The sequence below is a fragment of the Anolis carolinensis genome, unplaced genomic scaffold (genome assembly GCF_035594765.1).
Source record: "Anolis carolinensis isolate JA03-04 unplaced genomic scaffold, rAnoCar3.1.pri scaffold_15, whole genome shotgun sequence".
In the NCBI taxonomy this organism is placed as follows: Eukaryota; Metazoa; Chordata; class Lepidosauria; order Squamata; family Dactyloidae; genus Anolis; species Anolis carolinensis.
In genome coordinates this window covers 6,028,609-6,054,941 of record NW_026943826.1, presented here as the reverse complement: position 1 = coordinate 6,054,941, position 26,333 = coordinate 6,028,609, and the positions used below count along the sequence as shown (strand labels likewise).

The 26,333-nt window shown below is 40.7% G+C and overlaps 1 protein-coding gene and 1 long non-coding RNA gene across 7 annotated transcripts in view; one reads left to right on the top strand and one right to left on the bottom strand.

Moving 5' to 3' along the window:
- The window catches only part of clstn1 (calsyntenin 1), a 74,051-nt gene extending 56,528 nt beyond the window's left edge, over nucleotides 1-17,523 (bottom strand). For all 5 annotated transcript variants that reach the window (XR_010001393.1, XM_062965994.1, XM_062965996.1 and 2 more), the window contains exon 1: nucleotides 17,170-17,523. Coding sequence is in view for 4 of the 5 variants with exons in the window: in XM_062965994.1 (XP_062822064.1) it covers nucleotides 17,170-17,254 (85 nt within the window). In the remaining variant the exon portion in view is untranslated. The remainder of the gene's footprint in view (nucleotides 1-17,169) is intronic.
- Nucleotides 17,524-17,650: 127 nt separating this feature from the next.
- LOC134294532 (uncharacterized) overlaps nucleotides 17,651-26,333 on the top strand; it is a 56,311-nt gene continuing 47,628 nt past the window's right edge. For both annotated transcript variants that reach the window (XR_010001397.1, XR_010001396.1), the window contains exon 1: nucleotides 17,651-17,812. This is a non-coding gene — a long non-coding RNA (uncharacterized LOC134294532). The remainder of the gene's footprint in view (nucleotides 17,813-26,333) is intronic.

Sequence of the window (26,333 nt, the reverse complement as noted above, 5' to 3'; positions counted from 1 at the left end):
GATCAAACTCTTTCCTACAGAAAATTTTGGTGCAACCCATTGAGAAAAAAGCAATTTCTGAAGATAAACTGATCCCAGGTTATTATTTTGGGGAAATAGTTTGCAATGATCTGACACACTGGCAATATCTGCATGTCACGTTAAACCATGGTTCATTTTAGTCATGGTTCACTATCTGGAGAACAATCAAATCAAGCATTTATTTTCCCCCATTTGGAGCACTTTTTATTTTTTGTCAGCTTCTATTTCACACACTCAGGTAGAAAAATAATCAAAGGACAAGCAACACTGGCTTTAGACACAATAACAAACTATGGGTTAAACAAGTCAAGATTCCTAAGTCCTTATCACTTTAAACAAGCTAAACCGCTTCTAAATATTGTGAGTGGCACTGATTCCTCCCCACTGCAATCTTCTCAGATACAAAACAGGTTGGATTAACCAGCTTCAGTAGTCAGCACAGGTTTCCCCCTCAGAAGGGATAATAAATACGTTCTTAATATGACTTGCCAGCTGAAATACTGCAGCTTTTGTTACCAAAATAAGTCTGGGAGATTAAAGCAAAAACATTAAAAACAACTGTCGTATGCCCTGCAGATATGTTCTGCAATTAAGATTTAATGGCATCTTTAGAGGTGCGGGAAGGGAAAGAGATCACATTATCCAAACTGTTTTCATCGCACTGAAAAAAAGGACTGTGAGGGCTTTATAGGAGGAAGAAGAAAGGAAGAAAAAAAGGCTAATGTAGTTCCTTTGGCAAGGTCAATGCCTTATTGATTAGGTTAAAGATAGGAAGGTTTCCAAGGGTCAAGTGGATTAGAATCTGGCTTTTACTGGCAATTGAGGTATGATATTTCATTCCCAGTGGGTGACTTGACAATATGCAAGCAATAATCCTACTTGAAGATCCTGCGCCAAACACTAAATCTCATCATGTCGAACTATCCCTTCTGTGCCTTCTTTGGGGGAGCCGGGGGTCAAATTCTCCCCAGTTGCCTCTTTATCACGAGGGGTGCCACCTACACTAATAATAAATAACATTTATATTCCGCCCTATCTCCCTGAGATGCACTGTAGAATTAATACTGTTTGACACCACTTTCACTGCCATGTGAAAAATCAGAAACTCCTCAAAGCACAGCAGACAAAAAACCAGTACAAGAAAACCGCACTACAAACTAGAGCTGACACCTGGCATAACAAAACATTGCATGGAAAATTCCTTGACAAAATTGAAGCAAAAGCTGATAAGAAGACCTGGCTCTGGCTCACGAATGGGATCCTGAAGAAGGAGACAGAAGGCCTGATCCTTGCAGCCCAGGAGCAAGCCAGCAGAACAAAGGCAATTCAGGCCAAAATTGAACAATCAGCCAGTGACCCAAAATGCAGACTGTGCAAGGAAGCTGACGAAACCATTGATCATACCCTCAGCTGCTGTAAGAAAATCGCACAGACAGACTACAAACAGAGGCACAACTATGTGGCCCAAATGATTCATTGGAACTTATGCCTCAAGTACCACCTCACAGCAGTAAAGAACTGGTGGGATCACAAACCTGCAAAGGTAATGGAAAATGAGCACGCAAAGATACTGTGGGACTTCCGAATCCAGACTGACAAAGTTCTGGAACACAACACACCTAGCCTCACAGGGTATGCTTGACTAATGGCAACATTCGCACTTGCCTCCAACAGACAAGAGTTCTTTCTTCCAAGCTGGATATATAAACCCCACTTGCCTAGTTTCCAACGGACATCACAACCTCTGTGGATGCCTGCTATGAAATCATGGGAGACCGTCTTTAGCCTGGAAGCCTAGCACAATGGGTGGCCAATATTTTGTAGACAACAGAAGGGAGTCCACAAGATAGATCTCAGAACTCCTCCGAGAGAGTGAAGGTTTTTACATGCAATTGAAATGCACCATGGTAGTTGTGATAAGAAAGCTGTCTGCGGTTTGAATGACAAAATTACTGAAAACCACATAAATTGGTCAGCGCTTACAATGACTTCCGGAGTACTGTTTCTTGAGGAGTTTCAAAACACAAATTCTTACAGCCAAGGAAGTAGAAGCGCTGGATGTCTCAAACTCCTCATCTGACCAATAACTAATTGTTTTGCAACCTCAAACTAATTTAGCAATTATCACAGCATGGCATAGTGGTTTGAGTGTTCAAGTATGACTTTGGAGACCAGAGATCACATTCCCATTTGGCCATGGAAACACACAGAGTGACATTCTCTCAGAGGGAGGCATAAACAATCCGTGCCCCAACAAATCTTGCCAAAAAAAAAGTCCTGCAATAGGTTTGTCTTAAGTCATTGTACATCAGAAATGACTTGAAGGTACACAACAACAATCTATTTTGGGCGAAAATACCTCTAAGGCACCAACTAGATTCCATCTGATCTTGGAGACTCAGGCCTAGTCAGTACTTGGACAGGAGACTGCCAAGAAATACCAGATGCTTTAGGCTATATTGCAGAGGAAGGAACTGGCAAAAATACTGCTTTTCTAGGAAAGCCCTATGAAATTCATGAGGTTTCCATAAGCCATCACAGATAACTTGAAGGAGCACACATACACAAGCTATTCTGGAAGCCCTTTCAGCCATAGATTAAGGCAGGGGTCCCCAAACATTTTAAACAGGGGGCCAGTTCATGATCCTTAGACCATTGGAGGGCCGGACTATAGTTGGCCGCAAAGCAATAATCATCATCATCATCATCATCATCGACTTGTGATTTTGTGATACGAAATCCAGCATATCTATCTTGTTTGCTGTATTATACAATGTTGTTGTGTCAATAATAATAAAGAGGGTTGGAAGAGACCCTTTGAGCAATTGAGTCCAACCCCCTTCTGCCTTTGTGCACCAAAAGCACAAGCAAAGCACCCCTGACAGATGGCCTCCCCGCCTCAATATTAATAAATAATAATAATAATAATAATAATAATAATAATAATAATAATAGGGCTGGAAGAGGCCCCTTGGGCCATTTAGTCCAACCCCCTCCTGCCTTTGTGCATCAAAAGCACAAGCAAAGCACCCCTGACAGATGGCCTGCCAGCCTCAATGTTAATAATAATAATAATAATAATAATAATAATAATAATAATAATAATAATAAAAAAGAGGGTTGGAAGAGACCCTGGGCCATTGAGTCCAACCCCCTTCTGCCTTTGTGCTGTGGGGGCCAGATAAATGGCTTCGATGTGGCCCCCGGGCCTTAGTTTGGGGACCCCTGGATTAAGGTATGAATGCTACCAATCCATCAATAAACTCATCGCAATCACAGACATTATCAAGAGTCTTTTCACTTAGTCACTTTTAGTGAGAAAAAAACACTCTCCAGATGACCAAAAAATTCTATTTTACAAAATGCTTGCTTCCTTCTACACCTGCGTCAGAAGTGACATGCACAGCCATCTATACATAAGTGAAGATTCTGTTCTCACAAACCTATATAAGAAGCAACCTCATTAGGGTACAGTTATGCAACCATTTTTCTATGAACTGCTTCTACAGCATGCAGAGGAAAAAAGATAAATGCCGAAGATGTGATGTTCCCCTTTAAAGGACAACTTCCCAGGCCAAAACAAAAGCACACTGCTGTTGTGTTCCCACCGTCAGAAACTCGAGAATCGTGAAAGAGCAGAAACAAAGGAAGCAAACCTGAGCTGAAGGCCTTTCACTGCCACAAAGCAGTGAATGGTGAGAAGGCTTGTCTGTTCTAAAAGCAGACAAGGCCTGCCGGTAATTTAGATCCAACTGTGAAGGGCTTTGTGATCTTCTACAGCAATGCACCAAAGCTAAAAAGTAGGACTGAATTCCAAAACAGAAGCTCCTGGGCAGACAAGGAACACAGAGAAAAGCCGATCCTGCAGGAACGGATGTCTGTTAGGCACGTCTAGTTAATTCCCTGGATTTAAACGCACAATGCAACTCCCAAGCGCCCACTCTTAAATCAGCAGTTCTCTGTCACATTCCTGAACACTGCATCAATGAAACAAAGGCCGGAGTACCTATAGTTTGAGTCTCTTTGGGTAAATAAATATCAGCAAAGGAAACCTCCAAAGCGCAAGATTTCCTGGACTGTTCCAGACATTGAATCAGCACATCTGACACACTAATTCATAGATCCAAAAGGCAGGCCGGAAAGCTCTGCACAGCCCTGAGTCCCTTTGTTGTGATAGCCCTTCTGGGTTCACAATAAACTTTCAGGCTGGCAAGAATAAATAGCATAAACTGAGTGAAAAAGCAATGGCCATCTGGATGCAGCTATAAAATGTCACCACTTCTGATTCCATCCCAAGTATGTCAGCCCCAGGGAAGCGGGTGGGGAAGGGGGGGCGGACACAATAATTTACATTTCAATAAACATTTATACTGCAACTAAAATAAACCCACTCTAAGAGAGCACCTGGAATGCAGTTTTGTGACAACTCATCAGAAATTCCCTGAAATAAAAGAGGAAAATTTAGCATCTCAAAGGATGCACAACTGTTGATGAGCTATGCATTAGGCAACAAAATGAACTCCTATTTCTACCTGGCTTGACCACAAGTACCTCTTATGGGTCTTTTGTGGCACATTGTTTTTCTGGTCACACACATCATTCTAAAATAGTTTCCTTGCCTGGTTTCCTGTAAACAATCAGGCAACCAAACCTAGATAGGCTTCCGCCTTATCAGTTTCTGGTTTTCCCATTTGCAGCATTAAAAGCCCTGTAGAAACCAATAATGGTCACCTTGAAGACTTCCAGATGTTTTTGGATTGCTACTCCCATCTCATTGACCATCCCCATGAAACATACTGATATCTCATGGGGACAGTCAATAAGATGGGAGTAGCAATCCAAAAACATCTGGAAGTCTTCAAGATGACTATTACTGGTTTCTACAGAGCTTTTAAGACTGATGGGAGTTATAATCCAACATAATAGAGGAGATTTTTCTCTCCTTTTGCTGGAATGACTATTTTTCCAACTCTTACTATGTGTCCAAACACAGCAGATAATCAAATTATTTAAACAGTTTTAACTGGTTTTTAAAATGTCTTGATACTAACATGTCCAATTGTGTTACTGTGCTTTTATCATGCTTAAATTATTTTAACTGCCTAGAATTGCTTGAAATTGATTTTCCTGCACTTTACCCTGAGACCCTATGACAGAGTCCCAATCCAGCACTTAAATCGCTATACTATGCTGGCTCCCATTAAGGCACAGTATTTTGGTTTAGTCTGCTAATGAATGGCTATTAAGAATCAATAGATTTATTCCTGGTAGAGTTCAAAACGATGCTATTGGTTTTTTATGCAAAAGAGTATTATTGCACCTTTGAGACTGGGAGAAAGAGGTTTGAAGCATAAGCATTCATAGACCGAGTCTACTTCATCTGATATAAAACTTCCCTAGGCAGTCCTTGAATGGATTGTTAAGGATCAATGGCTTAACAAATTGAACCCCTGTCCAGCCATAGAAACCCACTGGGTGACTTTGGAGAAGTCACACTCTCTCGGCCTCAGAGGACGGCTAAGAGCCCGCCTTGCCAAGAAAAGTACAACTACAGGGTCGCCTTCAAGTTGCCATGAGCCAGAAGAAAGTTGAAGGCATCCATCAACAACATAATTACTCCTGGTAAATATTTTAACAGGACATAATGGTTCCTTAATATTTTTCTTAGATACCCTTCCAAGAGTTGATAGTTTTACCAAAGAGCTATTCTGGATTTGAAATGGGAACTACAACAATTTGTTTCTCGATAGAAGTCTACACAGGTGTTTGAATGTCCAAACTACAAAGATGGCCAAGATGTAGGTAAAGGTTTCCCTGACGTTAAGTCTAGTCGTGTCCGACTCTGGGGGTTGGTGCTCATCTCCATTTCTAAGCCGAAGAGCCGGCATTGTCCATAGACACCTCCAAGGTCATGTGGCCGGCATGACTGCATGGAGCACCGTTACCTTGCCACCAGAGTGGCACCTATTGATCTACTCACATTTACATGTTTTTGAACTGCTAGGTTGGCAGAAACTGGGGCTAACAGCAGGCACTCACTCCGCTCCCCGGATTCGAACCTGCAACCTTTCAATCTGCAAGTTCAGCAGCTCAGCATTTTAACACACTGTGCCACCAGGGGCTTCCTGGCCAAGATGGCTACCCATGTTTCCAAAGTTCCCACGGCACCAAACATAGAATGTGTTCTTCCAAGGATGGACTGCTCAAAGTACAAAGTGATTTTTGACTGCCCTTTACCCCTTAACCTACTCACATGCTAATATGACAACTTTTCTGGGAGCTGTTCTCATTTTTATTACCATCTCAATCTTTAATGGGGAATGCAGTTCTGGCGCAGCTTCTCAAAAAGACGAAGATGTAATGAAATATGCATAAGATTGTCACAAGTGGAAGTGCTGCGTTTGGAGTGGATTTGGTTTGAGGAAAGAGAGCAGATAGAAATAAGCTGCATCTCCCCAGACGTGAAGAATAAGAACGGTGACACAAAGATGACTATTTTGCCATTTCAAAGAATAACACCGTGTATTCTGGCATGGGCCTATGTGGGCCAAAGCCCATCTCATCACAAGGAAAACCTTATGCCAGAATATATGTATTCAATTTTTCAGATACTTCAAGGCTCATGAGGGTTTTACTGAAGGGTTTGGCCGTATGGAAGTCCCTCTGGGAAATGGGAAGGGCATGTCGATTTTAGAATCTTGTAGCACCTTTGCGACTGATAGAAATTTGTAGCATAAGCTTTTGTGGATTCCAGTTCACTTCAATATTTATTTATTTATTTATTTTATTAGCGACATTTATATCCTGCCCTTCTCACCCTAAAGGGAACTCAGGGTGGCTTACAAGTTATATATACATACAATATATTATACTAGCTGTGCCCAGCCACGCGTTGCTGTGGCGAAGTCTGGTGGTATGGGAAATAAAGTATTGAGGAATTGGTGGTAGTTAAGGTAAAGGGTAAAGGTTTTCCCCTGACATTAAGTCCAGTTGTGTCCAACTGCACACTGAAGTGGATTATATGGCAGTGTGGAGTCAAGATAATTCAGTTCAAAGCAGACAATATAAGATTATAAATGGGTTATATAGCTGTGTGGAAGGGCCTTGAGTCTACACTACCATATAATCCAGTTCAAATCTGATAATCTGTATTTTATAGGCAGTGTGGAAGAGGCCTAAGTGAGGCCTAACTCTGCCTGTCCCCTGGGCTGAGTGGGTTGCTAGGAGGCCAAGTGAGCGGAGCTTAGCCTTTTAACTGGCAGCAATTGGATAAAAACAATTATACCTCTCCCTCTAATTAGGACTTTTTCTTTTCTTTTTGTTGTATGAACGTAGAGGCATGGATGAGTGGTTGTGCTGCCAAGTTTAGTGTTTCTGGGATGTGTAGTATTGTTGTTTTGTCCTAGGCTGAAATTTCATTACCCTTTTATATATATATAGATTATTAGTATAGCACAATATAAGCATTATATAAACATTATATATTATTATATTGTTCTATACAACTATATTGCAATATTATTAGTAATATTACATGGAATATAAATATACAATTATAATAGTGTATTATTATTATTATTATTATCATCATCATTATTAATATGCATCTGATGCAGCAGCCTGGTAAAATCTTACCTCAGAAATTTTCTATTCTTAGTCTTAATGGTGCTATTGTATCTTTTCTATGCTGAAACAGACAAACACACATGTCTTTGGCTGAGCGTGATTTATGGACGTTTTCTTTTTATGTTGCAGGTGGGACTTCAAAAAAAATGGAACACTACATTCTCCTGGAACCATGTGAGTGTAAAATCCATTATTACTAATTGATACACACATGCTGTTATGAAAGAATCAGATTAAGCCAAAGTGGTGTAGTGGTTTGAATGTTGGACTATGGCTTTGGAGAACAAGGTTTGATTCCCTGCTTAGCCATGGAAATCCACTGGGTGACTTCAGGTAAGGGACTTCAGGTAAGGGACTCTCAGCCCATGAAAGGAAGTTGGAAATGACATGAAGGCACACAATAATAGTCGGACAATAGGAAAATAGTGGAGCTAAAGTCCACATCCCTGCAAAGAAGATTGTGGCTGCTCTACCAAACACATTTGGGGTGAAACTAGCAGGAGTTAAAGTTCTCAGAGACTGGATGCAGTGTCTGATTTCCTGCAATCTATTCACAGCTGAAGATCAGAAAAACAATTCCACTGACCCAAATGCCATCACTGCAAGGAAGGGAATGGGGAAGCACAAAGGGAGCAGAGAGGAGGGAAAATAGCTTTCAGGCATCTGAAGACAAGCAGCATTTAAGGCAGCTAAATGGTTTACCATTCATGAAGTTTATTTAGCCTTTCTGTGCAGCTGGGAGCAATCCTGCTTGCTTAGCCCCAAAGGAATGACAGAAAGATAGCCTTGCAGAAATCCAAAATCATTAGAAGGGGGATGAGAGAGAGATGAGGATTTATGTAACCAAACAACAAAGTGTGTGTCTGTATATGCAACTACGCTGCATGGCTGCTGCAAACTCTCCCCTCCTCTCTTGCACACAAACACAAAGCAATGCCATTACACCCCACACATTGCATTCTGACTGCTAGCCAAGATCAGAAGCCAAAAGTAGGCAAGGATATGGCTTTCAACAAGCACGAATAGTCACTGCTTCCCATCATCATCTGACCAAGAACAGCTTGAAGATTTTTCCTGGAGGAAGGAATGGGTGGTAAACTGTCTCTATTTGCAGTGAGATGAATCGGTCTTCGTCTTTTACAAGATGCCCTACACCAAGGCCAGACGCTGCAAGGAAAGAAAAAGGAGGGGTAGTTGTGCCAAAGCTACGCCGTTCAGCAGGAGGGGGAAAAAGGGAGGCGGAGAGTTCACTGCGGTGTCATGTAAACATTATCCTCTACCGTCCTCTACAGTGTCTCTTACTCCGGACAGGAACAGCGGCATCCCCATCATATTTCTGTCACCTTCCAGAAAGGACACACAGGCTTATGGCCATCTGCTCCACATGGCACTACCTGGATAGGCTAGAAATCCCCCAAACACATGCCAAGGATGCAGTTACCCCCTTTTCTCCCCATTTACGCCCTGTTCTGGACCCAAGAGGGCATCTGATTTGGGGGAAGCGATTAGGGCGAGTTAAATCCCGATGGGGAAAGGAGCTTAATGTATAGGCACAGAGGGAGGGACATAAGGCAAGGAGGCGCGGAGTGGAAGAGGCGGATTTAACCCCAGATGGATTAGACGGGGTACCAGAGATTAAATTAAAACCTTGCAAGGGCAGACACCCCTCCCCTGCTTTTTCCAGCCTATGCAGCCAAGGCCATATATTGACCAGATATCACTGAAACAGATCTCTTTAGGAAGAGAGATGTTCCACGGTATTCAAACTGGGATGAGAAGAGGGGGAAGGTGCCCCTGTATTAAAGACCTGAACACTGCCAAAACCAGATTTTCCTTTGTGGGGTTGAATAAAAACAAAACCTTTCAAAGGGGAAAAGTCTGGCTCTTGGTGATGATTCTTTTAAGGACTAAAGCAATCTTCCAAAGCCAAACCTATAATACAGTAGAGTCTCACTTATCCAATGTAAACGGGCCGGCAGAACGTTGGATAAGCGAATATGTTGGATAATAAGGAGAGATTAAGGAAAAGCCTATTAAACATCAAATTAGGTTATGATTTTACAAATTAAGCACCAAAACATCATGTTATACAACAAATTTGACAGCAAATGTAGTTCAATATGCAGTAATGCTATGTAGTAATTACTGTATTTACGAATTTAGCACCAAAATATCACGATATATTGAAAACATTGACTACAAAAATGCATTGGATAATCCAGAACGTTGGATAAGCGAGTGTTGGATAAGTGAGACTCTACTGTAATAATAATAATAATAACTTTATTTTTATATCCCGTCCCATCTCCCCGAAGGGACTGGGGGCGGCTTACATGGGGCCTTGTCTGATACAACAATATAATAACAACAACAAAACAATAAAACAAATATCCCAACAATAAAAACATCAGCATCAATAAAACAGTCATTAAAATCAACATACAGCATAAAATGTTAAAAACAAGAGACTAATGCACAGATCTAGGCCAAAGTACAGAATATTCCAAAATGGGGAGAGGTAGTTTCACAGCTAAAATGGACAATAAAGTGCAATGTAATAATGGCAAAGCATCAACGATGGAGCTATTGTAGAATGGGCAGATAAATCAAACCCACAACAATTAATCATCAAATAGATGTTATTAACCATCATCCTAATCATTGTGTTGTCAAAGACTTTCATGGCCAGAATCACTGGGTTGCTGTGAGTTTTCTGGGCTGTATGGCCATTTTCCAGAAGCACTCTCTCCTGATGTTTCACCCACATCTATGGCAGGCATCCTCAGAGGTTGTGAGATCTGTTGGAAACTAGGCAAGTGAGGTAGAATGTCCACGGTGGGAGAAAGAACTCTTGTCTGTGTGAATGTTGCCATTGACCACCTTGAATAGCACTGAATGGCATTGCAGCTCCAATGCCTGGCTGCTTCCTGCCTGGGGGAATCCTTTGTTGGGAGGTGTTGGGAGGTCATCATTGCCTGTGCCAACCAGGCACAAGGAGGGTAGAGTTCTAAACTTTAGGAAGACGCTACTGAGAGGCAAATGACCATGACGCTCTCCCAGACTATGGGACAGGGGAAGTATCTGTGTGGAGCGTCCAGGTGGAAGAGGAAAGTCAGTCTGTTATGGAGAGGGCTCTGCAAAACTGATAGGACTGAAAGGGACAGGAGGAGAAACAGAGGAAAGCAAAAAGGGCCATGAACCCACCCAGAAGGTAGAAACCAGTATAAGAAACAGAGCATGACATAAATTGGATGCAAAATCAAAAATTTGGAGTCGGGAAGAAAAAAGTGCAGGGAAGAGGGAATTCTTAAATAAGGAGGGGTGGCCTTCATGTATATTTGGAGGAAAGAGGGTCGGAGGAAGCATTTACCGCTTATGGATCTGTGAGGCTGTGGGTTTCATGCACACAAAAGTCACAACCAAACTGCTCTGCAAGGCAAGAAAAGACATTCTGCTGAGACAGAAGGCAGTGGGCTTGTGCTGTTGCTATGCAGTGGGAGAGAGAGAAGGAAGGAGGCCTACATCCCTCTCACCCCCTTCTAAAATAGCAGCAAATAGAGATTTCAAATAGGAACATTATCCTCAAGAATCCAACACTAAGAATTTTCAGCATCTTTACTGTATGAGGACTATATTACTACGTTAACTAATGATTGCACTATTAAATAATACCCTTGTTTAACAGATTAATATAGAATTTTCTATGAACACATATAGTTGCCATAATATTCTGAGGGATGTTAATATAGGTTTATTAAATGATGCAATATCACACTGCCATTAAAGTTATTAATGATGCATTATATTAATATCGCTATAACGTACTGCCGTGATATTACAACACATTATTAAATACCATTATTATTTATGGAACCCCTTGACACAATATTACAGTGTTAAAAAGCAGTGAGAGACTCTACATTGCAATTAATTGAATTAATATGACGAACTGCAACAGAATGAGGCTACACAAGAGGAATATGGAAACAGCCTCATAACATATGGCATGCGAGGTTGACAAGCTATTACAGCCATTACATATGCAAACACTGTATTCCTATGCAAGCAAAGATATGCCCAAATGCATAACCGGGCTCATTCGTGACATATAGGTCTCTTTAGAAGGAAAAAGCACACTGAGGTCAATGGAGCTTCTCCCAGCGATGTGGCTATAGGGCGTTTATATATTGTATAGTATAACAGTGATCTTGTATATTAAAAGACTCTACCTCCCTACCAGTCTATCACAACACACACACAAACTCTCTCTATAAATATATATATTAGCTATTTTAATATTTATATGCTGGGGGTTTAAAATTGTATTGTTGAGTTGCTTTGCATCTCAATCACAGAGAAAAATGTGGATTACGAATACATACATACATACATACATACACACACATAACAATAATCACAATCATAATAACCTTCCCACTTTGGCATCTTGTTCTTGCAACCACGCAATAGAAAGATCCCTATACACAGTAACACTCTTTAGTTACAATCTATATTTGCAGACCTACCCCTTTGGCACTTTATTAGAGATAGACAGATAGATTGTTGCACTAGATAGTACAACTTATGATATAGTACAATGTATAATACTAATAGTATAATATACTGGTAGTGTATTATATATATTGTGGTATAATAATATAGTGCAATATAAGAACATATAACAATATAATAATTCTATATTCTATATTACATGTAATAATACTAATAATATTGCAGTATAGTTCAATATAATACTAATATTGTGCTATCCAAATAATACATCTATCTATATATATAAAAGAGTGATGGCATCAGGGCAGCGGACAAAACAACAAAACTACAGGCCCCCCAACCTCGAAATTTGACAACACAATCCATCATTCATGGCTCTAGGTTGATACAACAAAAAGAAAAGAAAAAGTCCTAATTAGAGGGAGAGGAATAATAGTTTTTATCCAATTGCTGCCAGTTAGAAGGCTAAGCTCTGCCTACTTGGTCTCCTAGCAACCTACTCAGCCCAGGGGACAGGCACAGTTAGGCCTCACTTAGGCCTCTTCCACAGATTATCAGATTTTAACTGGATTATATGGCAGTGTAGACTCAAGGCCCTTCCACACAGCTATATAACCCATTTAGAATCTTAGATTATCTGCTTTGAACTGGATTATCTTGACTCCACACTGCCATATAATCCACTTAGTTTGCATACTAAACATAAAGACTACCATACAACAGACATTCAATACCACCACTACCTCAACAATTTCTCACCAACGCCACCAGAAAATGCCACAGCAACACGTGGCTGGGCACAGCTAGTATATATATATATTAATAACATTATCGTGTACTACAATATAATACTAATACAATAATACTTAATATAATACTAATATATTAAATATAATACTACTGATGATATATAACATATAATACACTGTTTTATTATTGTATATTTTACGTTGTAATTTTTTTGATTGTGAGCCGCTTTGAGTCTCCATATGCAGAGATAAAGCAGGATATAAATAAATAAATAAAGTGCATCAGGGTCTCCTTATTAGACCTGAGACGTCTACCCGGCCTGTGTAGGGGGACATGGTGTCTCAAGTAACCTGGACCGAAGTCATGTAGGACTTTAGAGGTTAAAAGCAGCAACTTGAACTGGGCCCGAAAACAAATTGGGAGCCAATAGAGCTGTTTCAACAGGGGAACGCTGTGCTCCCTGGAATCAGCTCCAGTAAGCAGCCTGGCTGCTGTTCTCTGGACAAATTGGAGTTTCTGTACACTTTTCAAGAGCAGTCCCACATAGAGCACATTACAGTAGTCCAAACAGGGTGTAACCATCAGTGGATGTATCAGAGTGGCCAAGTCAGATTTCTCCAGGAACTATAAATATTGCAGTTATCTATCCAATAGAGCTAAGGGTAGATTTGCAAATAAGAGATTGTAAACATATACATAGACACATTGTTCTATCTACACATAGTTTCTCTCTCTCTCTTTCTTATATATATATATATATATATATATATATATATATATATATATATAGCAACTATCTAACCATGCACACACACATGGTTTTATATACCCCTCTGGCACCGCCATTCTTACAACCAAGCAATATAGATAGTTTCAGTACATATTTGCTATCTATCTATCTACACATAGCAATTCTCTCTTTGGTTACAATCTATATTTGCAAACCTACCCCCTTGGCATTCTCTCTATTGCAGCCATCTATCTGTCTATCTAATAGATTGCCAAAGGGGTAGGTCTGCAAATATAGATTGTCCATTATTCTATCCATACATTGCAACGAACCATCTCTCTGTATTGCTGTGAGTTTTCCAAGCTGTCTGGCTATGTTCCAGAAGCATTCTCTCCTGATGTTTCATCCACATCTATGGCAGGCATCCTCAGAGGTGGTAAGGTCTGTTGGAAACTAGGCAAGTGGGGTTTATATATCTGTGGAATAATGTCTAGGGTGGGAGAAAGAAATTTTGTCTGTTGGAGGTAAATAGGAATATTGCAAAAATGTAATGTAAATGTTTCTGTGGTTATTGTTGCTGTGATTTTGGAAGAAAGAATCTTTTCTGGCCTGAAGACCATATATACACACACACGTACACACATATATATAGGTTGAGAGGAGACATAGTAAAGGTAAAGGTTTTTCCCTGACATTAAGTCCAGTTGTGTCCGACTCTGGGGGTTGGTGCTCATCTCTATTTCTAACCCGAAGAGCCGGCGTTGTCCGTAGACACCTCCAAAGTCATGTAGCCATTGGCATGACTGCATGGAGCGCCGTTACCTTCCCGCCTGAGCGGTACCTATTGATCTACTCACATTGGCATGTTTTCGAACTGCTAGGTTGGCAGGAGCTGGGGCTAACAGAGGGCGCTCATTCCGCTCCCGGGGTTTGAACCTGGGACCTTTCGGTCTGCAAGTTCAGCAGCTCAGCGCTTTAACACACTGTGCCATCACCAGGGACTCAATATATTGTATATAAATATAATATTTATCATATTTTGTATTACAACATAATATTAATACAGTAGAGTCTCACTTATCCAAGTCTCGCTTATCCAAGATTCTGGATTATCCAAGCCATTTTTGTAGTCAATGTTTTCAATATATCGTGATATTTTGGTGCTAAATTCGTAAATACAGTAATTACAACATAACATTACTGCATATTGAACTGCTTTTTCTGTCAAATTTGTTGTAAAACATAATGTTTTGGTGCTTGATTTGTAAAATCATAACCTAATTTGATGTGTAATAGGCTTTTCCTTAATCCCTCCTTATTATCCAAGATATTCACTTATCCAAGCTTCTGCCAGCCCGTTTAGCTTGGATAAGTGAGACTCTACTGTAATACAATATAATAATATTAATTATATATTATCTATTACATGTAATATTACTAATAATATTACAATATATCGATATAGTACAATATAGTAATTTATTGCCAGTATTGTGCTATGCTAATAATATAATATGGTATGTAAATTTATTTATTTATTTATTTATTTGCAACATTTATATACCGCCCTTCTCACCCCGAAGGGGACTCAGGGCGGTTTACAAGTATATATACATACATTATATTATAGAACTATATCGCAATATTATTAGTAATATTGCATGTAATATAAATATACAATTATAATAGTCAATTATAATTATTATTACATTGTATTACATCATAATATTATTATTAATATTACATGTATATACAATGTATTATAATATTAGTGTAGTATTTAATTTGTAAGCCGCTCTAAGTCCCCTTCGGGATGATAAGGGCGGGCTATAAATGTACTAAATAAATAAATGCCACCTTTCAGGATCTCAATTCACTTTGACTTCTGGATCTAAGTTCAGCAGCTCAGCGCTTTAAGGCACTTCGCCACCGGGGCCACACATGTAATATAAATATACAATTATAATAGAATTGACTCGATTGGAGGTGAACTACAGATCCCAGCAACTACAACTCCCAAATGGCAAAACCAATCCCCTCCTTAACCCCACCAGTATTCAAATGTGGGTGTATGGGGTATTTGGGCCCAGTGTGGTGAAAATACACCCAGCGGGCGCTCATTCCGCTCCCGGGATTTGAACCCGGGACCTTTCGGTCTGCAAGTTCAGCAGCTCAGCGCTTTAACACACTTCGCCACCACCAGGGGCCCCTAATATAGTAATATACAATGCTAATATTGTGCTATGCTAGTAATATAATATATTGTAGAATTTGTAGTAAATAAATAAATAAATTGAAGTCCTAAACACCTGTCCTAGGCTCTAACCCTGGCATGGGCCAACTTGGGCCCTCCAGGTGTTTTGGACTCCAACTCCCACAATTCCTAACAGCCTGCCGGCTGTTAGGAATTGTGGGAGTTGGAGTCCAAAACACCTGGAGGGCCCAAGTTGGCCCATGCCCGTCCTAGGCCCTAACCCAGAGGTCCCCAAACTAAGGCCCGGGGGCCGGATGCGGCCCACCAAGGTCATTTACCTGGCCCCCGCCCTCATTTATAATATTTTTATATCAGTTTTAATAATATATATATATATATATACATATGATATTGATAATAATAATATCATTTTATACAATATACAGTAGAGTCTCACTTATCCAACATAAACGGGCCGGCAGAACGTTGGATAAGCAAATATGTTGGATAATAAGGAGAGATTAAGGAAAAGCCTATTAAACATCAAATTAGGTTATGATTTTACAAATTAAGCACCAAAACATCATGTTATACAACAAATTTGATAGAAAAAGTAGTTCAATGTGCAGTAAGGTTATGTTGTAATTACTGTATTTACGAATTTAGCACCAAAATATCATGATATATTGAAAACATTGACTACAAAAATGCGTTGGATAATCCAGAATGTTGGATAAGCGAGTGTTGGATAAGTGAGACTCTACTGTAATACTAATAATAATACCATATAATAATATTAATACAGTATAGTGGTATAGTTCAATATAGTAATATATAATGCTAATATTGCGCTATGCTAATAATATAATATATTGTATGTACATACAGCTGCTCTGAGTCCCCTTCAGGGTGAGAAGGGTAGGATATAAATGTAGTAAATAAAGGTAGTAAATAAATAATTAATTAATTTTAGACTTAGGCTCGCCCAAAGTCTGAAGTGACTTGAAGGCACACAACAACAACAACAATCCTAATTCACTTGACTATCTCATTGGCCAGAAGCAGGCCCACACTTCCCATTGAAATCCTGGTAGGATTATGTAGGTTAAAATTATTTTCATTTTTAAATATTGTATTGGTCTTTCATTGTTATTGTTGTTGTTTTGCACTACAAATAAGACATGTGCAGTGTGCATAGGAATTTGTTCAGTTTTTTTTTTTCAAATGATAATTCGGCCCCTCAACAGTCTGAAGGATTGTGGACCGGCCCTCGGCTTCAAAAGTTTGAGGACCCCTGCCCTAACCTGTGTTGTCCCCGTCCCTTTCAAGGCCTCACCTCGCGTGGCGATGGCGGATGACGGGGCTCCTCCGCAGAGCAGGGTGGCCAGGAGCCAGGCGGGGGCCAGCGGGGAGAGCAGCATCTCTGCAGGCCGGGCCTCCTCCTCCTCCTCCGGCGGTGGCCCCCCAACCGACCCCCAACGGGACCAGGCCAAGGCCCCCTTCCTTCCTTCCTTCCTTCCTTCTTCGCTCCCTGCCTTCCTCAAGGAGAAGAGCGAGGCCTCAGGTGAGGAAAACCTTCTTCTCCTCCCGCCGCTGCCAAGCCAACTAAGATGGCGGCGCCCCAGCCCCTCACCGCCTCCTCCTCCTCCTCCTCTCCCGCCCAGCGCTGGTTGCCAGGCGACGGAGCCGGGCCAGCCAATGGGGAAAGAGGAGGGTGGGAGGGGGACACCCGTTGCCAAGCAACCGAGAGGGAGGAACCAATGGGGAGGAGAAGGCAGGGCGAGACCATCTTTGGGAAATCGGGAGGGGTCCCGGTTGCCAGGCGACGGAGAGGGAGGGACCATTTTTGTGGCACCATCGCCACTAGAGGTAGGCCTCCCTCACGTTGGAGAAACCAGACTCCACACAGAATCAAAAGGCAGATAATCCACAACCGGGTTATCTGAGTCCACACTGCTATATAATCCAGATGGAAACAGGTAATGTGAGATTTTATACAGCTGTGTGGAAGGGACCCAAAGTACAGTAGAGTCGATATCACGATATATTGAAAACATTGACTACAAAAATGCCTTGGATAATCCAGAACCTTGGATAAGCGAGTGTTGGATAAGTGAGACTCTACTGCAGGGGTCCCCAAACTTTTTAAACACGGGGCCAGTTCACGATCCTTCGGACTGTTGGAGGGCCGGACTATAGTTGGCCACCCAACCTCAATGTTAATAATAAATAAATAAATAAATAAATAAATAAATAACAACAACAATAATAAAAAAGAGGGTTGGAAGAGACCCTTTGGGCCATTTAGTCCAATCCCCTTCTGCCTTTGTGCATCAAAAGCACTAGCAAAGCACCCCTGACAGATGGCCACCCAGCCTCAATGTTAATTATTATTAATAATAATAATAATAATAATAATAATAATAATAAAGAGGGTTGGAAGAGACCCTTTGGGCCATTTAGTCCAATCCCCTTCTGCCTTTGTGCACCAAAAGCACAAGCAAAGCACCCCTGACAGATGGCCACCCAGCCTCAATGTTAATTATTATTATTAATAATAATAATAATAATAATAATAATAATAATAAAGAGGGTTGGAAGAGACCCTTTGGGCCATTTAGTCCAATCCCCTTCTGCCTTTGTGCACCAAAAGCACAAGCAAAGCACCCCTGACAGATGGCCACCCAGCCTCAATGTTATTAATAATAATAATAATGTGATTTTGTGATACAAAATCCAGCATATCTATCTTGTTTGCTGTGTCACACAATATAACAATAATAATAATAATAATAATAATAATAATAATAATAAGGGTTGAAAGAGAAGAAGAGACCCCTTGGGTCATTTAGTCCAACCCCCTTCTGCCCTTGTGCCGTGAGGGCCGGATAAATAGCTTCGATGGGCCGCATCCGGCCCCCGGGCCTTAGTTTGGGGACCCCTGCTCTACTGTATTACTAGCATAGCACAATATTAGCATTATATATTACTATATTGCACTATACCACTATACTGTAATATTATTAGTAATACAGTAGAGTCTCACTCATCCAAGCCTCGCTTATCCAAGTTTCTGGATTATCCAAGCCATTTTTGTAGTCAATGATTTCAATACATCGTGATATTTTGGTGCTAAATTCGTAAATACAGTAATTACAACATAACATTACTGCGTATTGAACTCCTTTTTCTTTCAAATTTGTTGTCTAACATGATGTTTTGGTGCTTAATTTGTAAAATCATAACCTAATTTGATGTTTAATAGGTTTTTACTTAATCCCTCCTTATTATCCAAGATATTCGCTTATCCAACGTTCTGCCAGCCCGTTTACGTTGGATAAGCGAGACTCTACTGTAATCCACAACCGGGTTATCTGAGTCCACACTGCTATATAATCCAGTTGGAAACAGGTAATGGGAGATTTTAATACAGCTGTGTGGAAGGGGCCCAAAGTACAGTAGAGTCTCACTTATCCAAGCTAAATGGGCCGGCAGAACCTTGGATAAATATCTTGGATAATAAGGAGGGATTAAGGAAAAGCCTATTAAACATCCAATTAGGTTATGATTTTACAAATTAAGCACCAAAACATCATGTTATACAACAAATTTGACAGAAAAAGTACAGTAGAGTCTCACTTATCCAAGCTAAATGGGCCGGCAGAAGCTTGGATAAGCGAATATCTTGGATAATAAGGATGGATTAAGGAAAAGCCTATTATACATCCAATTAGGTTATGATTTTACAAATTATCCAACATAAACAGGCCGGCAGAACGTTGGATAAGTGAATATGTTGGATAATAAGAAGGGATTCAGGAAAAGCCGATTAAACATCAAATTAGGTAATGATTATACAAATTAAGCACCAAACATCATGTTATACAACAAATTTGACAGAAAAAGTAGTTCAATGCACAGGAATGTTATGTTGTAATTACCGTATTTACAAATTTAGCAGCAAAATATCACGAGATATTGAAAACATTGACTGCAAAAATGCATTGGATAATCCAGAACCTTGGATAAGCATGTATTGGATAAGTGAAACTCTACTGTAATCCACAACCGGGTTATCTGAGTCCACACTGATATATAATCCAGTTGGAAACAGGTAATGTGAGATTTTATACAACTGTGTGGAAGGGGCCCAAAGTACAGTAGAGTCGATATCACGATATATTGAAAACATTGACTACAAAAATGCCTTGGATAATCCAGAACCTTGTATAAGCGAGTGTTGGATAAGTGAGACTCTACTGTATAACTAGCATAGCACAATACTAGCATTATATATTACTATATTGCACTATACCACTATACTGTAATATTATTATTAATATATAATATACTAGCTGTGCCTGGCCATGCGTTGCTGTGACGAAGTATGGTGGTATGGGCAATAAAGTATTGAGGAATTGGTGGTAGTTAAGGTAAAGGGTAATGTATATGGGAAGGTATATGGTGAGGTATATGTATATGGGAAGGCTGGCTGGAATCCTATGTCAGAGTTATGAATGCATCACAAAGTAAGTGCCCGTGAGTGTTGTGTATTCGTAGTCCCTGCGTCAACGGACCTACAGACCTCACAACCTCTGAGGATGCCTGCCATAGATGTGGGTGAAATGTCAGGAGAGAATACTTCTGGAACATGGCCACACAGCCCGAAAGACATACAACAACCCTATCTTGATTTTTGTTCAATTCTACATTTGATATGCCCATCAGATATGTTTCAGGCACTAGGGGGAATTTTATTTGTATTATTTTTTGTGTTGCTTTGTGTATATTATTCCAATATTCTTTAATTTTTTTACATTTCCACCATTGGTGGGAGAAGGTTCCTAATTCCTTATTGCACTTCCAGCATTTGTTCGAAATATGTTTGCTACAATTAGCTAATTTGGTAGGGGTGTAGTATCATCTAAAAAAACATCTTGTAGCAAGAGACAAAAACCTTTCCAATGCTAGGTTGTTGTATGTCTTTCGGGCTGTGTGGCCATGTTCCAGAAGCATTCTCTCCTGACGTTTCGCCCACATCTATGGCAGGCATCCTCAGAGGTTGTGAGGTATGCTAATGCTAATTAGGGTGATTAACTGAACCATTAATGCTGGCTTCCCAGTGACAAAGGACTCTTGCCACACCCTGGACTCTACACAGATATATATTCTTTCCTTTCCTTATTTAGTTTATCCATACCTCACAACCTATGAGGATGCCTGCCATAGATGTGGGCGAAACGTCAGGAGAGAATACTTCTGGAACATGGCCACACAGCCCAAAAGACATACAACAACCATCTTGTAGCAGTTTTCTTGAATCTCTATAGCTGCAGTGTATTTTAATTTTTTATTCCAGATTTCTTCCCATTGAGTAGTATGTCCAATATCCTTAGCCCACTTTACTTGGCACCATTTTTCATACAGGTTGAGCATCTCTTATCCGAAAGGCTTGAAAGCAGAGTGTTGGGGTGTCTGTGTTTTCATCTTGGAGATGTTTTGCGTCCCTGCGTTACTTTGGCCTGGAGGGAGCCTGCAGTCCTTCCCGCTCTTCTCTGAAACTTCCCATCTTGATTCTTTCATCACGGCTACAAATGAAAGGCTGAGACCGGGAGGAAAAGCCTTCTCCTCCCTTGACGTCTTGGGAGTCTTTGGGGAATCCTCTGTCAGCCATTGAAGTGAAGGGCTGATCAGAGGAAAGGGAAAGAAAATGGGGAAGTTCAATGGAGCAGAGACAGCAAAGAAGAGGAAAACGGGTAGCATTCACAAGAGGGAGGCTGACTTTGGGCTTCTCTCTGATTTCTCCAAGCCTAGTTTTCAAATATTCATAGACTGCTTTGGGTGGCTAACAGGGACAATGGCATCCTGATTTCCGCATTCCTTCCTATTACCCCAGCTTGGCAAGGACAGACTTTATTAATCACTTAGTACATCGGAACAACATATTAATCATTTAGTACATCGGAACAAAATAAGATACATGAAGTATTATGTTATTGTTAATTTTTTATACATGTAAACTAGCTGTGCCCGGCCACGCGTTGCTGTGGTGTTGTCTGGTGGTGTTGGTGAGAACTCCATCTGTCAGGAGTGCTTGGTTTGTGTCGTCCTGCATGGTAAAAGGAAGTTGAACTGGATGATCCTTAGGGGTGTCTCCTAACCTTAGGATTGTATGATATTCTTCTTCTTCTTCTTCTTCTTCTTCTTCTTCTTCTTATTATTATTATTATTATTATTATTATTATTATTGAGAGGCTGGCTGGCCATCTTTTGGGAGTGCTTGGATTGTATCGTCCAATGGCAGAATTGGGTTGGACTAGATTACCACAGTAATTGTTTCATATTACAGTAGAATCTCACTTATCCAACATTCGCTTATCCAGTGTTCTGGATTATCCAACGCAGTCTGCCTTTTACTAGTCAATGTTTTTGTAGTCAATGTTTTAAATTCATTGTGATATTTTGGTGCTAAATTTGTAAATACAGTACAGTAATTACAACATAGCATTACTGCATATTGGACTACTTTTTCTGTCAAATTTGTTGTATAACATGATGTTTTGGTGCTTAATTTGTAAAATCATTACCTAATTTGATGTTTAATTGGCTTTTCCTGAATCCCTTATTATCCAACATATTCGCTTATCCAACATTCTGCCGGCTCGTTTATGTTGGATATGTGAGACTCTACTGGATCTATGTTCCAAATATACAAGACCCAAAAAAAACAAACCATATAAACAGCCCTGTTTTTAAGCAAAGCAATACGTCTGGGAACTACATATGTGGGGCTGATCGGGGTAAATTTTAAGGATGATACGGAAACATGATGTATATATTCAGTTTATCATATTTATTTACTTTATTATTATAAGTGCTTTGCTTTACTTACTATATGGTGTGTAATCATGTTTTATCAAGCCTTTTTGTTTGGTTTGGTACTGTGATATGGCCTAGGGGCTAATCATTAAATTTACTGGCCCTTCCCAGTTGGCTCAGGCAAAAGCAAATCGCTGCAGCCTCTCCTAGCTTGTTTTTTAAGCTCATCCCCAAAACACAGGCTAGGATAGGCCTCCGAGAATTGAATTAGACTCTTTCTGGAAGAATATTCTCCCAGCTTCCCTTAAATAAACCAGCGAAAACACATCAGCAAGAACCGTATGGAGCCTATTAATAGCCTGTCTCTTCCGCGTCCCAGCGTCTCACCTGGGAGGGCCGAACCCCAAGAGCGAAGCTGTTTGCCATTGCCTGCTGTTGCTCCACAGCGACAGGTTCCAGCAAAGATATTGCAGGTTCCTTCTGTTTATAATGATGGCAATGGACATGTGTGTGGCTCCTGTCATTGCGTTTCAAGCCATTTCTGTTGATTCATTGGGTTTGTGTTGTCGAAGACTTTCATGGTCGGAATCACTGGGTTGCTGTAAGTTTTCCAGACTGTATGGTCATATTCCAGAAGTTGGCAGGTATTCTCAGAGGTTGTGAGGTCTGTTGGAAACTAGGCAAGTGGGGTTTATATATCTGAAATAATGTCAAGGGTGGGAGAAATTAATTAATTTATTTATTTCTCACATTTTTATCCCGCCCTTCTCACCCGAAGGGCGGCTTACAACAGTGGCAACAATTAGATGCCCATACAAACCAATATAAAACAGCACATAAAACAGTTAAAATTATGAAAATACATTATGAATTAAAAATATACATTTCAAACATAAAATCAGATCCGTTCTTCCTCATGCTTTGTCCACTCACTCTTGTCTGTTAATGTTGCAATTGGCCAGCTTGATTAGCATTGAATGGTCTTGCAGCTTCAAAGCCTGGCTGCTTACTATTTATTTATTTATTTATTTACAGCATTTATATTCCGCCCTTCTCACCCCGAAGGGGACTCAGGGCAAATCACATTACACATATAGGCAAACATTCAATGCCTTTTAACATAGAACAAAGACAGACAAACATAGCCTCCGAGCGGGCCTCGAACTCATGACCTCCTGGTCAGAGTGATTCATTGCAGTGATTCATTGCAGCTGCTCTCCAGGCTGCGCCACAGCCCGAGGGGATACCTGGGGAATCCTTTGTTGGGCCTTTCATCTTCAAGGTCAGGCTGCTTACTGCCTGAGTGAATCCTTTGTTGGGAGGTGTTAGCTGCTCCTGATTGATTCATGTCTGGAATTCCCCTGTTGTTCTTCATTTACTGTCCTGATTTTAGTTTTTTAATACTGGTAGACAGGTTTTGTTCATTTTCATGGTTTCCTGCTTTCTGTTTTCCGGGCTGTATGACCATGTTCCCGAAGCATTCTCTTCTGATGTTTTGCCCACATCTATGGCAGGCATCCTCAGAGGTGGAGCCTCCGGTGCCCTAGGGGATAAAAGCCTTGTGACTTGAAGGTTGGGTTGCTGACCTGAACGTTGTCAGGTTCAAATCCCACCCGGGGAGAGTGCGATGAGCTCCCTCTATCAGCTCCAGCTCCATGCGGGGACATGAGAGAAGCCTCCCACAAGGATGGTAAAACATCAAAACATCCAGGCGTCCCCTGGGCAACGTCCTTGCAGACGGCCAATTCTCTCACTCCAGAAGCAACTCGAAAAAAAAATCCTCAGAGGTTATGAGGTCTGCTGGAACCTAGGGTTTGTGTTGTAGAAGACCTTCATGGCTGGAATCACTGGGTTGCTGTGAGTTTTCCAGACTGTATGGTCATGTTCCAGAAGTTTTGTCCACATCTATGGCAGGTATTCTCAGAGGTTGTGAGGTCTGTTGGAAATGAGGAAAGTGAGGTAGAATGTCCATGATGGGAGAAAGAATTCTTGTCTGTTTGAGGCAAATGTGACTGTTGCAATTGGCCACCTTGATTAGCATTGAATAGCCTTGCAGCTTCAAAGCATGGCTGCTTCCTGCCATTTGGGTTTGTTTGGTGAGATTCCTTTGCCTTTCTGAGGCTGAGTGAGTGTGACTTGCCTAAAATCACACACGATGTTTACACTTGGATGATCTCCCAGTGTCTTTAACCAACTCTAAAATTGCATACTGGTAGGACATCATGCTGGAAGTTGCATTCAAGGCAGGGATGGCTTACAGGACCTTGGACAGCTCCTAGGACATGGACTTGGTCAAAGAAAGCATTCAATTGGGACCTTTTTATCCCCTTAAGGCAGGCATGGGCAAACTTCAGCCCTCCAAGATCAGACAGATCCTTTGGCAGAAAGGCAGGGTAAAAGCGTTCCTCGGAAACAAATATACTTAAATGCACAGATGGCTCACAACTTTTCCTTTTTTTGCTTTTGGAGGCAACAGACTCCCAGGAACTGGGAGGCACTGTTTGCCTGCGCATTGGCAGGTGCTAATTTATTCCATGTTGCTAATTCGACAAAGAGCATAAACACAAGTGTTTTGCCGTATAGACCAAAGATGCACTGAATCCCAATTGTGCCCCATTATTACCCGACATGCTTTCTGTTCTTATGTCATATTAATTACATGTCTTGCGACAGTGCAGATTAACGCAATTACAGGCTTTCCTTCCCTACTCCCCTCGACCGTCCTACCCTCCTCAGAATAATGTGCTAGAGGCTTTGCATGTTGTTAATAATTAGGAATAATAGGGTGTTTCCACCAGGATGCAGATACAAATTAAACAACATTAACTGTAAACATAACTGTAAACTGTAAACATTACCAGGAGCCCCCAGCTGAACTTGCTGACCAGTCAGTGGTTCAGATCTGGAGAGTGGGGTGAGCTCCTGCTGTTAGCCCCAGCTTCTGCCAACCTAGCAGCTCGAAAACATGCAAACGTGAGTAGATCAATAGGAAGGTAATGCACTCCATGCAGTCATGCCAATGGCCACATGACCTTGGAGGTGTCTACGGACAACGCTGGCTCTTCGGCTTAGAAATGGAGAAGAGCACCAATCCTCAGAGTCTGACACAACTAGACTTAATGTCAGGGGAAATTTATTTATTTATTACAATACTTATATCCCGCCCTTCTCACCCATAGGGACTCAGGGCGAAAACCTTTATCTTTACTGTAAACATTAAAAAAAATGTTTAAAAGCAATGAGAAGTCAGTTTCTCACAGAAGTCAGAAGTGGCCAATTTCCTCTTACCGTGTTTCACCGAAAATAAGACAGTGTCTTATATTATTTTTTGCTCCCAAAGATGTGCTAGGTCTTATTTTTAGGGGATGTCTTATTTTTCCACGAAGAAGAATTCACATTTATTGTTGAACAAAAAAATGAACCTTTATTATATACTGTACAGTAGTTGTCATCACAAACCAACATAACCAAACCAGACAAACTATGATTCCTGTCACAAATTTCTTGTTACTACTGTATAAATATAAATAATATAACATTTTAATATATTATTACCATTATTTCCATGTGTTCTGGTGTTTTGTTTGGCGGGCGCCGGGCATGCTTCCAAACAAAAACTTTGCTAGGTCGTACTTTCAGGGGAGGCCTTATATTTAGCAATTTAGCAAAACCTCTGCTAGG